General features: G+C 41.6%; 1 protein-coding gene across 2 annotated transcripts in view; it reads left to right on the forward strand.

Annotated features, from left to right (window-relative positions):
* Nucleotides 1-16,695, forward strand: part of apba1a (amyloid beta (A4) precursor protein-binding, family A, member 1a) — a 91,053-nt gene that overhangs the window by 68,140 nt on the left and 6,218 nt on the right. For both annotated transcript variants that reach the window (XM_063488701.1, XM_063488700.1), the window contains exons 11-12: nt 10,068-10,187; nt 10,291-10,431. In XM_063488701.1, the coding sequence (XP_063344771.1) occupies nt 10,068-10,187; nt 10,291-10,431 (261 nt within the window). The remainder of the gene's footprint in view (nt 1-10,067; nt 10,188-10,290; nt 10,432-16,695) is intronic.

Below are 16,695 nucleotides of genomic sequence, written 5' to 3' on the forward strand. Positions count from 1 at the left end.
GGGGTAGCTCGTTAACGGAGATTTGCCGTGTTGTGGCGTTAAGGTCATTTCAACGAGATTAACCTGAAAGCACTAGTGGGAACACAACGAATATGACTGCACATTTACATCATCCTAGTGCAAAGACAAGTGGAAGCAGACAAAAACAACAAGCACGCATGCTACAAACTTTACCCGAGTCATTTAGACAGCCGTCAGCACATGATTCTCCTTATGGGGACCTGATATGTTTAATATGCTGCTGAGAATATAGCCCAGAAGAAGCGTATAGTATAGCTTTTATTTTGGAAAGAGACATTTCTCTGTAATAAACTCTTTTCCAAAGAGGAGTGATTACTCAATCAGATACAGGGCTCGCAATATCGCTAGCCCGATGTCCCGGGGCTAGCGATTTTTCCAGTCGGGCTACCAAAATCTATCTCTGCCCTGCCCGTCGGGCTATTGTAGGAAGGAAAAATTTATGTCAATGCTTTTGCATTCTTTCGGAAATGTAGCTGGGTAATTCTGACATTGGCATCGGGGAGCCACTGTCAATATGTGACATACTGAAATCACGTTTGAATTTGCGCTTGTTTTTTTGCTTTCACTTTGCAATCGCGCGAACTGTGTATAGAGAGCGACAGTACTGGTTGGTGAGTGATGATAATTTGCGCACCAATTCCTCTGACATCGTCTTATCAATCGTTAGCTTCCTACGCAAACATGACAAGTGAAATCTCCAGCAGCAAGCTTCAACATGTGAGAGGTTGATCGCGCAGAGAATCGCAGAGCTTAATGTGACTGCGTGTGTAAAAGCAGCAGGATATATATTTTAGTTCTGCTGAGCCAAATAAGACAGGTCAGGGTGAAGAAGTGACAGCCAAAGAAAAGCCGACCACAAAACGGAAAAGTTATGACAAATCAGACTATAAGGCAAAAAGAAAGTGCAGCTTTATGGTTTCATGGACAAAACAATTTCTGTGGCTGCAATATGACGAGCTAAATAACCAGGGGTGCACATAAGTGGTCCGCAGGTGCGCATTCGCTGTCAAAATAAAAAACACAAGGGTTAGGGTTAAATTTAAAAACTGTACTTTTGAGTTAAAATATATATTTATAATTTTAATAAATGATAAATTAAAAAGGCATGAACATTTTTTTTGTATCGAAAAAATATCGAACCGTGACACCAAAGTATCGAACCGAACCGAACCGTGAATTTTGTGTATCGTTGCACCCCTAATATATATATATATATATATATATATATAAACACCCATCTCGCCCCTGCGGGCGGTTTATCCTTCAAGCTCGGGTCCTCTACCAGAGGCCTGGGAGCTTGCGGGTCCTGCGCAGTATCTTAGCTGTTCCCAGGACTGCGCTCTTCTGGCCAGAGATCTCCGATGTTGTTCCCGGGATCTGCTGGAGCCACTCGCCTAGCTTGGGAGTTACCGCACCTAGTGCTCCGATTACCACGGGGACCACCGTTACCTTCACCCTCCACATCCTCTCGAGCTCTTCTCTGAGCCTTTGGTATTTCTCCAGCTTCTCGTGTTCCTTCTTCATGATATTGCTGTCATTCGGAACCGCTACATCAATCACTACAGCCGTCTTCTTCTGTTTGTCTACCACCACTATGTCCGGTTGGTTAGCCACCACCATTTTGTCCGTCTGTATCTGGAAGTCCCACAGGATCTTAGCTCGGTCATTCTCCATCACCCTTGGGGGCATCTCCCATTTTGACCTCGGGACTTCCAGGTTATACTCGGCACAGATGTTCCTGTACACTATGCCGGCCACTTGGTTATGGCGTTCCATGTATGCCTTGCCTGCTAGCATCTTGCACCCTGCTGTTATGTGCTGGATTGTCTCTGGGGCATCTTTACACAGCCTGCACCTGGGGTCTTGCCTGGTGTGATAGACCCCAGCCTCTATGGATCTTGTACTCAGAGCTTGTTCTTGTGCTGCCATGATTAGTGCCTCCGTGCTGTCTTTCAGTCCAGCTTTGTCCAGCCACTGGTAGGATTTCTGGATATCAGCCACCTCCTCTATCTGACGGTGGTACATACCGTGCAGGGGCCTGTCCTTCCATGATGGTTCCTCGCCTTCCTCCTCTTTCTTGGGTTTCTGCTGCCTGAGGTATTCACTGAGCACGCTGTCAGTTGGGGCCATCTTCGTGATGTATTCGTGGATGTTTCTTGTCTCATCCTGGACTGTGGTGCTGACACTCACCAGTCCCCGGCCCCCTTCCTTCCGCTTAGCGTACAGCCTCAGGGTGCTGGACTTGGGGTGAAACCCTCCATGCATGGTCAGGAGCTTTCTTGTCTTTATGTCAGTGGCTTCTATCTCCTCCTTTGGCCAGCCTATTACCCCAGCAGGGTACCTGATCACGGGCAGGGCGTAGGTGTTGATGGCCCGGATCTTGTTCTTACCGTTCAGCTGACTCCTCAGGACTTGCCTGACCCTCTGCAGGTACTTGGTGGTTGCAGCTTTCCTAGCGGCCTCTTCATGGTTCCCATTTGCCTGCGGGATCCCCAGGTACTTGTAACTGTCCTCTATGTCTGCAATGTTGCCTTCTGGTAGTTCAATCCCCTCAGTTCTGACTACCTTCCCTCTCTTTGTTACCATCCGACTACACTTCTCCAGTCCGAACGACATTCCAATGTCATTGCTGTATAGCCTGGTAGTGTGTATCAGTGAATCGATGTCTTGTTCACTCTTGGCATACAGCTTGATGTCATCCATGTACAGGAGGTGGCTGACAACCGCTCCGTTTCGTAGTCGGTATCCGTAGCCAGTCTTATTAATGATCTCACTGAGGGGGTTCAGGCCTATGCAGAACAGCAGTGGGGACAGAGCATCTCCTTGGTAGATCCCGCACTTGATGGTGACTTGTGCTATGGGCTTGGAGTTGGCCTCTAGTGTTGTACACCACATTCCCATTGAGTTCCTGATGAAGGCTCTTAGGGTCCTGTTGATCTTGTACAATTCTAGGCATTCCAGTATCCAGCTGTGGGGCATTGAGTCGTAGGCCTTCTTGTAATCAATCCAGGCTGTGCACAGGTTGGTCAGTCTGGTCTTGCAGTCTCTGTCTACCAGTAGCTGGTGTTTTGCGCCTCTGGTATTCTTGCCAATCCCTTTCTGTGCCCCGCTCATGTATTGACCCATGTGCCTGTTCATCTTAGCCGATATGATGCCTGACAGGAGCTTCCATGTAGTACTGAGGCAGGTTATTGGTCGGTAGTTGGATGGGACCGGTCCCTTCTTGGGGTCCTTGGGGATCAGGACCGTCCGACCTTCGGTTAGCCATTCCGGGTGTCTCTCGTTAACTAGCAGCTGGTTCATTTGTGCTGCCAGACGCTCGTGGAGTGCAGTCAGCTTCTTCAGCCAGTAGGCGTGAACCATGTCGGGCCCTGGTGCTGTCCAACTCTTCATACTGGAGACCCTTTCTTGGATGTCTGCCACTGTGATGGTTACTGGACCCTGTTCAGGGAGGTCGCTATGGTCTGCCCTCAGATCCACTAGCCACTGAGCATTGCCGTTATGGGTTGCATCCTTCTCCCATATGCTCTTCCAGTATTGCTCCGTCTCCAGCCTTGGTGGTGCTATTCTCTTATTGTTCCCTTGCCACTGAGAGTACACCTTTGCTGGTTCTGTGGAGAACAGCTGGTTTATTCTCCTGCCTTCTATCTTTCTGGTGTACCTCCTCAAGCGGCTGGCCAAGGCTGTGAGTCTTTGCTTGGCAGTTTCCAAGGCCTCAGGTATGGACAGCTTGCTGTATTTCTTATGCACCTTCTTTGTCGCGCCTTTCTGCAACTCCGTTAGTTGGCTAACCTCCCTTCATGCTACTTTGATCTTGCCCTCTAGCCTCCTTCTCCATGGAGGGCACTGCCCCTTGTGGCTGTTCAACTTGTAGCCAAGCATCTCACTGATCACTGCTGCCGTATTGTAGATCAGCTTGTTAGTGTCGGTAATCGTGGTTGTAGGTATCATCCGTAGTGCTGCATTAACATCATCTAGCAGACCTTCTGAGGGTACTTCACATAGTCTTGGTAACCGGCTACGGGGGATCCAGGTTTCAAGCTTGGCCATGATCCTATTTTTCAGGTCAGTTCCTCTCGCACTCAACGATCCTTCTCCTATCGCACTTGGGGCTATGTACCCAATCTCGGGTGGGGGTGATGATATCTCCCCCCTGACCTGGCGTCCTGACTCCTCCTTGCCGTAGCATTTATGTTGTACCTCGTCAATCTCTAGCTGTGAGAGCAGTCCCTTCTTTCGAATGTTGGAACACTGAGCTACTAGTTGTTTCGCCGTCATTGTGGATGTTGGGTATCGAAGAATCCATAGGTCCCTCATCCTATTCATGTAACCCCTTCCGCCAGGGTTACTTGCGTAGTAGCATTCCAACAACGCCCTGTTTTCGTCTCTTGCCCACCGATGCCTTCTTGTTCCAGTAGCCCACTTGTCGTCAGGGTGCCCTGGTTCCTCAACACCTGACGTGGACCTTGTTGATCCGGGCGACGTCCGAGCCGGCATGCCTTCATATTTATCTGTCTCGCTCATGTCTGCGGTAGGCTCGCTTAGCATAGGGGGTCTAGCCTTAGGACCCTTACTGGATACAGACGCCCCAGGCGGGAATCGAACTTGCGATCCTCTGCTCCAAAGGCATGTAGCACGTAGTATTTATTAGTATATTAGTGTGTATATATGTAAAACTACCAGTGCAGGACTCTGTGTTGTGTGATCGACAGTGTTGGGTAAGTTACTTTAAAAAAGTAATTAATTACTAATTACTTAGTCAATATTGTATTTAAAATACTTATCTAATTACTGTGTCAGAAAAGTAACTTAATTACTCAATAAGTAATTTAACTAAATACTTTTTAAAATCCCTATAAACCTTGAGTGGACAAACAATAGAAATTAAACTCTTTAAATAATAAATAATTTTTTTTAAAGACGGAGACTCTACAGTACGCAGCGGTAGCATCTCTTCCACAATGTAGCCTGCAATCATTTTTTAAGCTCACCTTCAGACGCTTTCTGTGCTGCTGAAGTAAAATCACGTTTTGCTGCTTAGCAGGAGTTGCCGCGGTGTTATCCATGGACGATGAACAAGGATCACTCAGAAGTGTTCGTCTATGCTCTCGTGTCAGGCGCTTCAGTAGATTACTCGTGCTATTAACAGCGGCCGATAGTTATTTCTCCCCAGGACATAGCTTACATATTACTGTAATGTTCTTGTCAGCTTGTTTACGAAAAGTGAAGAGACGGGAATATGTCCATTTCATAAAACAGCCACTCGCTGCAGCCGAGTCCGACAGCTTCCGCTTTAGAATACGACTATGCAGCAAACTGGCGCGAAATGACGTGCACCTGCACTACAGCGATGTTAAAGCGGCAGAGTTTACTTCTACGTTTAGAAGATAAATTATTGAAATTAAATAATGATATTCAGCGAGTTTAATTATTTTACAATGTAACGCAAGTACATTGTAAGTAACTGTAATTAAAATACCTAAAAATGAACAGTATTTAGTTACTCTACTTTTTCAGTGGAAAAGTAATTTAATTACAATCAGCACAGTGCAGTTTGGAGTGTTTCGGGCTGCGCTCCCTAACCGGGAGATAGCTAGCAAGGTTACGGTAGCTAGCAAGTTTACGGTAGCATTAGCTACCAGCAGCTGCTAGCTCGCCAGTTAAATAAAAGAAGAAAAGACCCCTGGACTGGAAAGGCTGGTTGAGACAAATATTTTATTGGACTTTCACGAGTAACACAAACTAAAGATAGTATGCCACCCAAGAAAGGCCCAACACCACAGGAGGTCGAGGACATAAAAACCTCCCTCGGAGTGCTGTGCGGAGACGTGGCCGCAGTCAGGGCGCAGCAGGAGCTGCTTCTGGGGCTTCTGGAGGAGGTCATTATGAGATTCGTCAATCGGAAGAACAAGGTCGCACTGCTGAAACAAGGACGCAAACTGAAAGGCACGGACGTTTTCATTAATGAGCATCTGGCACGAAAAAACGCAGACATCGCGAGGAAGGCAAGGCAACTGAAGAAGAACAGTAAAATACAACATACATGGGTAACAAACTGCAAGATTTTCATTAAGCTAAACGGGACACCAGAAGAGGCAAAAGTACTGACAGTGAGGAACATGGAGGATCTGGACAAGTACAACTGACACCAATGTATCGAGGTAATATATAACTCTAATGACAATTAAATGATAAATACACCAACATCTCTAATTACACCAGGAAATGACATGGACACGTTGAAATCAATTCTCCAACAGAAAGTAATTGATCTAGACTGTGAATATAAGGAGCATAATATAATAGACCCAGAAATAGATTCTGAAATGAATTTTCTCTCTTCTTTTGTTAAAAATTGTAATTATTTCACACAGGAACAATATGAAAAAAAAATCAACCTAGACGGGAAGCTCTCATTAATTCACTTTAACAGCAGAAGTATGTACTCAAATTTTGATTTCATTAAGGACTACTTGCAACAATTTTCTCGCCCCTTTAGTGTTATAGCCATCACTGAAACTTGGTTCAATGTCGATAAAGGAATAGATTTCTGTTTGAATGGATATGATTTAAAATACATGAATAGATTAAATAAGGCGGGCGGCGGGGTTGCTATATATGTTCGTAACTCTATAAAATATAATGTTGTAACAACTATGTCTATGGCTATTGATGGAATTTTGGAATGTTTGACTATCGAGATCATGAATGAAAAAAAGAGAAATGTTTTAATAAGTTGTATATATCGCACACCCAGTTCAAGTATTGACACTTTTAATGAATGGATAGAAAAAATGTTTGCTTCAGTGAACCAAAAATTGCTATTCATCTGTGGTGACTTTAATATTGATTTGCTAAACCCAACAAGGTTAAAAGCCATTGATGACTTTACTGACACGATGTACAGCTTATCACTATATCCAACAATAACAAAGCCAAGCAGAATAACATCACATAGTGCCACTATTATTGACAATATTTTTACTAATGTCATGGATTTCCAAATTAATAGTGGCCTGCTTGTCTGTGACATAACTGACCACTTACCAGTTTTTACTTTGTGTGACTGTGATTTAAAAAAAATAGATACCAAGATTATGATAGCAAAGCGAACAATAAATGAAGAAGCAATTCATGCCTTCAATTTCGATTTAGCACAACAAGATTGGAGTTCGGTCTATGAAGAGTCAGATGTGGACAAGGCTTATGACAATTTCCTAGATATTTTCACTATGTTATACAATAAACATTGTCCTGTAAACGAATACAAGACAAAGAAAAAAAAGATAAAAAGTCCTTGGCTCACAAAAGGAATTATTAATGCTTGTAAAAAGAAAAATAATCTGTATAAACAGTTCATCAAAGTAAAAACAAAAGAAGTGGAACAAAGGTATAAAGCATATAGAAATAAATTGACTGATATTATAAGAACAAGTAAACAACTTTATTATAGAAGAAGATTATATGAAAATAAAAACAATATAAAAGGAACTTGGGATGTGTTAAATAACTTAATTAAACAAGGATCTTCTGGAACATCATATCCTGAATATTTCATTGATGCAAATGGTGAAAATCACAACATGAGTAACATTGTTGATGGGTTCAATAAATTTTTTATAAATGTTGGCCCTGAACTAGCAGCGGAGATCCCGTGTCAAAAAAATGAAAATATCAGTAATATAAAATCAAATCCCTTTTCACTGTTCCTCTCAGCTACAAATGAGCAAGAAGTAATAAATATCACATTAAAATGTAAGAGTAAGTCTTCAATGGATTATCATGACATAAATATGTCTGTAGTTAAACAGGTTATTCTGAATATTGCTAGTCCTTTAACATATGTCTGTAATTTATCATTTCAGTCCGGTTGTTTTCCAAAAAAAATGAAAATTGCGAAAGTAATACCACTATACAAAAGTAATGACAAACACAGTTTTACCAATTATAGGCCTATTTCTCTACTGCCTCAATTCTCAAAAATTTTAGAAAAACTTTTTAATTCGAGATTAGAAAAATTCCTTGAAAAACATCAAATAATAAATGTTGGTCAGTATGGTTTCAGAACGCAAAGAACCACTTCAATGGCAATAATTGAGGCAGTAGAAGAAATTACTAACGCACTGGATAAAAATAAATATGCAGTTGGTATTTTTGTTGATCTCAAAAAGGTCTTCGACACAATCAATCACTCAATTTTATTGGATAAATTGGAAAGATATGGTATTCGAGGGAAAGCTGGTAACTGGTTAAAAAGTTACCTAACGGGTCGGGAACAGTATGTTAGCATAGGGCATTACCATTCAGAGAAACTTGGTATTACATGTGGTGTTCCCCAAGGGTCAGTGTTGGGACCAAAACTTTTCAATGTATACATAAATGATATTTTTGATGTTTCTCAAGTACTCAAACTCATACTGTTCGCAGATGACACCAACATATTTTTCAGCAGCGATGATTATACTGATCTTGTAATGACCGTAAACAGGGAGTTAAAATTAATAAAAAAATGGATGGATATAAATAAGTTATCATTAAATATAAGTAAAACTAAAGCAATGTTTTTTGGTAATTTAAAATATAATATAGAATTACTAATTATCATTGAAGGTGTACCAATTGATAATGTGAGTGAAAACAAATTTTTGGGAGTCGTAATTGATAATAAAATTTCATGGAAACCCCACGTCAGACACAAAAACCAAAATTTCCAGAAGCCTCGCAGTTTTGAACAAAGTGAAACCATACCTTGATAAAGATGCACTTCGTACTCTGTACTGTACCCTGGTTCTTCCATATTTTACATATTGTGTGGAAGTGTGGGGAAACACATATAAAAATACAATTAATCCATTAGTCACAGTACAGAAACGAGCACTGCGTATTATCCACAAGGCTGGTTATCTAGATCATACTCACAAACTCTTTCTTCAGGCAAAGTTACTTAAATTCCAGGATCTGGTTAATTACAATACATCCATAATCTTATACAAAGCCTTTAATAAACTTCTACCTGCAAATTTACAAACTATATTTGAAATTCGAGAAAGGGTTTATAATGTGAGAGGCTTCGGAGAATTCAAATTACCCAGAACTCGAACAATCCGTAAAGGTTTTTGTGTGTCTGTATGTGGTGTGAAAATCTGGAACAGTCTGAGTTTACAACTGAAACAATGCAAAAATATTCATAGATTTAAATTTCTCTACAAACAGTTGGTCTGGTCACAGTATACTCAATGATGGTTTTAGTGTGCTCTGTAATGTCTGTTCTCTTACCATTGCTGGTATGGATTCCAAAAAAAAAAAAAAAAAAAAGTGTGTGCAGATATATATGTATGTATGTATATGTATGTGTGTTTGTTGTTGTTGAGATGCTTGCATGTGCCCGGGGGCTGTTGATGGGTTGTTTGGTTTGTAACGATGGGCGTAGCTGCGGGAAGCTTATTTATTTATTTATTTTGGTGATGAGTGAGTATAGGGGTGGGATTTAATAAGTTTTCTTCGTCCCACTCCTTTTCAGGTAAATTTTGTTTTTTGTTTTTGTGCACTTTATGTTTAATATATGTATTTTTGTTGTGCCTGAAATGAACAAATAAATGAATGAATGAATGAATGAATTACAGTAACACGTTACTTAGTAACGCATTACACCCAACACTGGTGATCGAACACAAGCGTTCAATTTGTGGCTTGGACCGCACCATTTATTTAGACACTGGGGCATAAACCACTCCAAGTCTACTGTTGGCTCTTGCAAAGCAAACACCGTAAACACTGAGCCAAGATGGTGCCCGGGTGAATGAGAAGCTTGAACTACAGTGTCCTGTATGGGACAAATGCTCGAAATCTCTGCCTTTTTTCCAATATTTAAGCTGCCCTGCAGTGACCACTGCATAGGAGAGAGCGCTTGCTACCACATATACATATATATGTGTGTGTGTGTGTGTGTATGTGTGCATATTATGTATAATATGTATACACATATTATTTGCTGCTGAATTTATTTCATCCCAATAATTGCTCTTTCCTGCTTCTCTTTTATGTAGGGTCTGAAGAACCAGTCTCATATCAAGCTGAATATTGTGAGATGTCCCCCAGTGACTACTGTACTCATCAGACGGCCAGACCTGCGCTACCAGCTGGGTTTCAGTGTCCAGAATGGCATTGTGAGTAGTGTCTGCTCTGTTACATGATAACTGCAATTTTGTTACATTTCTTGAGCGATTTTTATTTGTTATTTTTAAAGAAAAAGTGACATCTCTTCAACAGATTTGCAGCCTAATGCGTGGGGGCATTGCCGAACGGGGCGGGGTCAGAGTTGGTCACCGCATCATCGAGATCAACAGCCAGAGTGTGGTGGCCACACCCCATGAAAAAATAGTCCACATCCTGTCCAGTGCTGTGGGAGAGGTAAGACACTGCATCACAAAGAAACCAAGATCTTTCGATGCTTGTGTACAACAATTAACAGTGAAACAGTGCAGTCTATTGTGCCTAAGGCCTTTCTGGTTGGTGCATTTGTGGGTTTCCTCTGCGTACTATGGTAAATGGACTGGTTCTTATATAGCGCTTTTCTACTCTCCCAGAGTACTCAAAGCTCTCTATATAACATGCCTCAATCACACAAGCACTTTATCTACACTCAGTGCTTTCTAAGTACATTCATACTCCGATGGATGCATCAGAGAGCAAATTGGGGTCAGTGTCTTGCCCAAGAATACTTGGCATGCAGACTGCCAGGGATCGAACCACCAACCTTCCGATCAGTAGGTGACCTGCTCTACCTCCTGAGCTACAGCCACCCTGCAGGTACTCTTGCTTCCTTCCTGGTCCAACGACATACATTTAAAGTTAACTGGTTATTCTAAATTGATCATAGGTATGAATCCAAGGTACACACAGCACTTAAATCTATAGGATAGAGTACTTTATCAGTATGTGGGAAAAAGCTTTATATACACTGATCAGGCATAACATTATGACAACCTGCCTAATATTATTTTAGTCCCCCTGTTGCTACCAAAACAGCCCTCACCCATTGAGCCATGGAGTATCTGGCACCAAGATGTTATACGTCACTCTGCATTGAATAATAATTTATTACTAATCTCTGGCTCTCTGCCACAGCATGTCTTTAATCCTGACTTCCTTCTCTCACCCAAACCGGTCATGGCAGACTCTTCCTGTTAAAAGGGAGTTTTTCCTTCCCACTGTCACCAAAGTGCTTGCTCATAGGGGTCATATGATTGTTGGGTTTTTCTCTGCTGTATTATTTTAGGGTCTACCAGCTTGTTGCACCTCGACTGTTGTTGTAATTCAGCACTGTATAAATAAATAAAATTGAATAAAATTGAAGTGAATAGATTCTTTAAGTCCTTTAAGCTGCTAGGTGGGTGCCTCCATGCATCAGACTGGATTGCCCAGCACCTCCCACAGATGCTTGATTGGGGTCAAATGTGGGGAATTTGGAAGCCAGTGAACACCCCAGACTCATTGTTGTGCTCATTCCTGAACCAGTTTTGTTTTGTCTCAGGGCACATTGTCCTGTTGAAAGAGGGCACAGGCATGAGGGAATACCGTTAAAGGGTATTCCCTTTCCATGATCTATAACAGTGCTTAATGTTACATGTTAAGGTAACATTCACATGGATGACAGGACTTAAGGTTTCCAAGCAGAACATTGCCCAAAGCATCATACTGCCATTGGCGTGCCTTCTTCCCGTAGTGCATACTGGTGCCAGGTGTTCCCCAGGTAAGCTGCATGTACACACAGACAAGGGGCTGCAGTTTTGGAGTTGCTCTGACCCAATCGTCTATCCATCACAATTTAGCCCCTTGCACTTACCCATTTTCCTTGCTTCTAACACATCAGCTTTGAGGGCCAGATGTTTACTTACTTTCTAAAATAGCCCACCCAATGACTAAAAATATATAAATATTAAAAAGTTATTTTTAAATAAAGTTATTTTAAAAGCTAAGTCTTTATATTCATTGCAGATGATACTGAATTTTATGTTTTTATTGTTTTGTGTGATTATGGACCATGTAAATCAGAAGTCTAGCCCTTGTATTATGTTGAAAAAAATCACATTGATTACACAGTACAGGTCATTTTGACCCGCGCTGTGTAAATCCACTCAGAATTGTCACAAAACTGCAATAAAACAATAGAAACTTTATTTTCCATTAGATAAACACTTAAAACACAGACATACAACACAGTTTGAATTTCCATAACTGTTTTTAAGAACAATTTACTAATTTTTCCTTCTTTACAAACATATTTCTTTTGAACTTGAACGATTTTCTCAGTTTTTCAATGTTCCACATTTTCAGTGTTGTCCACATGATGGACAGAATGTAACTGTGTGCTTTCTGCAGATATATTTCTTGCATTTCTCACAAAAAGTGCTTGTTTTAATGTCCTCTCGTGAGGGACAGACCTGGCATCTTTCCCGTTTCTTTACACCTGTATCCACTGGGTCCACTGCAGATTGGTTGGATGGTGCACACTTGACCTTTTCAATGACAGCTGCTGCTGCTGGAGATTGAGCTGGTCTGACTCGCCTCTGGATCTTGGGAGTGACAAGACTTTTGCCCAGTTCTTCCAGGAAAAGCCGACGTCGGTACAATATGCCGGCATTCCAATGTTGGTTGATTTCAGTCCACAGGACATAGGCATTGTAAGCAGACACATCCAAAATGTTGTAGAAAATTACCAAGGGCCAGCGAGCTGTCTTGCACTAGCAGCTGTATGTCGCTGTGACTTTGTCAAGATTGTCTACTCCTCCTTTTGTGGAGTTGTAGTCTAGGATCATTTGTGGTTTTTTGTAGTGACGTGGGGACCAGGGTTGTACAACAAAGGTAGAATTTCCACCCATTTATCCCATACATCTCTGATTACAGCAAGTTTGTCTCTTTCACGTCGACCAGCTCTGGTTTCGCAGTTGTTAGTTCTGATCACATGAGATATCTTGAGAAATGTCTCCAAAGACATTGTTGCTTGAAAGATTGGCCTTCCAATCTCTTCATTCCATAGACTTGCAGTTGCTTCTCCCTTGGACCTGTGTACTCCAGCTAATATCAGAATTCCAGTATAAGCATGCAAGTCAGTCTGATCCAGTGGCTTCCATTTCTCTTTAAATACACGCCTCCCCTCCAAGTTAGTCTTGTCCAGTATAATACTCTGTATCTGAGGGGATATGAAGAGCTGAAATGCTGATTGAATATCATCAACTCGTGTGATGGCAAATCTTGTAGGACCAGGAGTCATTTTGATGACATTAGAAGATGACAGCCTGCCTTGACTTCGGTGTGGTGATAATGGCCATTTTATATTACCATCTTCAGATGTCCATGTCTCCTCTGTGGATGATGATTGCTACATTCCTTGGTTTTCATTTGATGTAGAGATGGCGGCAGATTCCTCCTCTTCGTTGGAAAATTGGCAGTCTGGATCATCAATAACATTGTCCTCGGCCTCTGAAAGATTCTCTGTCTCTGAAACACCTTCCTCTTCATCACTATCCCAGTTCAAAAGCAGTGATAAAGGTTCTTCAGTTGTCAACCTTCAGGAGCTCATTTTTGGTGTGTTGAAATGATATGAGAACAGTGACAAGAACAGGGGAGAGAAAGTTTCTCGCATACACACCTGGGTCTTAATATATATTCAGAGACAATCAAAACAAAGCACATCAAAGAGAAATGTTTATTTCGGATCTGAAAGCTTTTTACTTGCATAAAAGTGTGCAGGTCAAACTGACCCGCAACATCATCTTTGTATACAAACACTGCAAAGACATTCCAGGACACATCAAAGTGTCCATATTTTACACACCAGTTCATGACCCCAGATAAGGAAAAGTCATAAACTTCCATGAAGAAAAAGAAAGGATGACCAGTACTTTGGTCAACACAAAAACTGGAATGGGTCAAATTGACCCTTAACATTCCAGCCCTAACCCTAACCTTATCCGTAACCTTAACAAGCACTTTAATGACTTCAAATAGTGTTTTCCAAAGTGATTTAAGTAAAATGAACGAACATGTGTAGATTCCAAATGGTTCTCATGTTTCCTCATTTTTCCGATCTCGTCATTTAGGGATGTGTTGGGTGCCTGGAAGCGTAATATGTTGACGATTTGTCACCTAGCGTAAAATATTACGCTTTTGGAGTGAGAATGTGTTGCAGGATTCAGGATTCCAACAATGGCGGCAGCTCCTTAGTTTTAATATTACTCTTATTAAACTTTGAACATATTTTGAGAATGTAGCTGTGTAAACTTCAAATATCTGCTCAGTTTATCAAGACATCACATATTTGCCGAAGTCCTGCAACGTTTTCGGAGACATTGTTACCCACCAGCTCGATAGCTGACCGAGAGGTCAAGGGTCACTAGAGCCGGTGAAAGCAGCGAACTCCCAGCACATTGTTTTCAACCCCCCCGCGGTCTTTTGCTACTCAGGTTAAACACGATATGTAAGTCACTTAGATAACTTAAAAATGTTATTGTTTGGCTTTTTTTTTGTGTTTTATTTGTTCCGGAGTAAATCGGTTTGGCTGAGATTAAAGTTATAGTTTTTACACAGCTGAATAAAAGTCAAACAGAAAACTGATTAAACAGAAGTGTGAGACGGTCGAGAATTTACTCCAGTGTCCTGTTATATTTTAGATACCAAGGAGCAGACGGCTGAGTTTATTAAACTCCTCCGAGACAGCTGGTGACGCAAATCTGAAGGCTAGACCGTCCAATTGCACAGCCTCGCACTTCCGGCCTTCGAAGGACCCGCCCACATAGACTGCGAAGGTCGGGTCCTCCAAAGGATGCGGCCGACGTTTTGGGACACGGCTGTTCTTTTTTTTGCTTTGTATCTGTAACCAGACCTTAACGGAAAAAAAAGTAACTTGTGTAAATATTTTTTTACAAACACAAATTCTCATCAATCGATGCACAAACATCAAAGGTTCAGATATTTTGGTTTTCAAGGTTACAAAACTTAGTTCACAACTACGCATTTGATTTAAAAGTACAAAATATTTATGAAAGCAATTTGAGCCCATAACGCTGCTCCTAGATACGGTTCTATTGCTGGTCTGTTTTTAGTTACAGATGTAAGTGAACGCTACTGAGTGATGCATTAGAATAGAAGAGAATAGAATAGAATTCAACTTTATTGTCATTGCACATGTCACAAGTACAAGGCAACAAAATGCAGTTTGCATCCATCCAGAAGTGCTTTAGCCATGATATAGATATATTACAAAATATATATTAGCAGTAATATATATATATATATATATATATATATCTATATTACAGAAATGGGTCTGTTATATGGATGAGGGTTCAAAATATGGGTCTATTATGGGTATGTTGCAATGTACATGGTATGAAGGTATGTTATGAATATGCTATAACTATAAGTATGTACAGGCTGTAGTGGGTGTACAAGCTATGTACAGGCTATGAACAGGATATAAATATTAAAACTATACAGAAATATGAAATTAAAAAAGCTATACAGAAATATGCAAGTTATAAACAGTTGTAAACAGCTGTGAACAGCTGTAGAATTATAATTATCGTATTGTACAGAATGATTGTCTATACAGCATTTACAGTAGTGCAGTTAAGATAAGTGAGATATGTGGATAATTTCTACAGAGGTTATATAAAGTGCTGGTGGTTGTGAGTGGTGGTTCAGTCAATGTTATTATTGTGTGTATGAGGGTACAGTTGTCCATTTGTTTGTTTTTGTCCATTGTGTGTGTGTGTAGGTGGTTGTGGGTGTGTGTATGTCCACTCCATGAGTTTAACGTGGGTCAGATGTCAGGAGGCAGAGTTCAGGAGTCTGACAGCTGTGGGGAAGAAGCTGTTTCGGTACCTGGTAGTCTTAGTCCGGAGGCTCCTGTAGCGCCTCCCAGAGGGCAGAAGGGTGAAGAGTCCATGTGATGGGTGACTGGGGTCTTGATGATTTTCCCAGCCCTTTTCAGACACCGCTTCCTGTAGATGTCCTTTATGGCAGGAAGTGGTGCTCCAGCGATGCGCTGGGCAGTTTTCACAACCCTCTGCGACGCCTTCCGGTCCGAGGCAGAGCAATTCCCGTACCAAACTGTTATACAGTTGGTCAGGATGCTCTCGATGGTGCAGAGATAGAAGTTTACCAGGATGTCTGAGGACAGGTGGTTCTTCCTCAGAGTCCTCAAGATGAAGAGGCGCTGGTTGTTGGGTCTGTTCCCACAAACCCCGCTAGTTCTAGAGACTTATTCATCATGAAAGAAAACAAGACAGTCGATCGATCGATTACTTGCGCAAGGGAGGCCTCGTTGGTATCTTAGCTCATCACGAATGACCCCGACGATGGCCTCCTCCTGCTGCCTTTTATTGAGAGACAGTTCACACAAGAAGTAACGCCCACATAGTTCTAAGACAAGGCTTTGTATGTATATGTGTGAACTTCTATATGTAAGTAGGAATGTGTGTGTGTGTGTGTGTGTGTGTGTGTGTGTGTGTGTGTGTGTGTGTGTGTGTGTGTGTGTGTGTGTGTGTGTGAGAGAGAGAGACCTCCTGCTGACCAAAGGGTCGTAAACGCAGAAAGCTTACATCAAAAGAAGCAGATCTTCCAGATAGGATGTATCTGCAATAAAACATTACAGCCCCCCCCAACCAGAAC

This window comes from Pelmatolapia mariae, linkage group LG12 (assembly GCF_036321145.2).
Source record: "Pelmatolapia mariae isolate MD_Pm_ZW linkage group LG12, Pm_UMD_F_2, whole genome shotgun sequence".
NCBI classification, from domain to species: domain Eukaryota; kingdom Metazoa; phylum Chordata; class Actinopteri; order Cichliformes; family Cichlidae; genus Pelmatolapia; species Pelmatolapia mariae.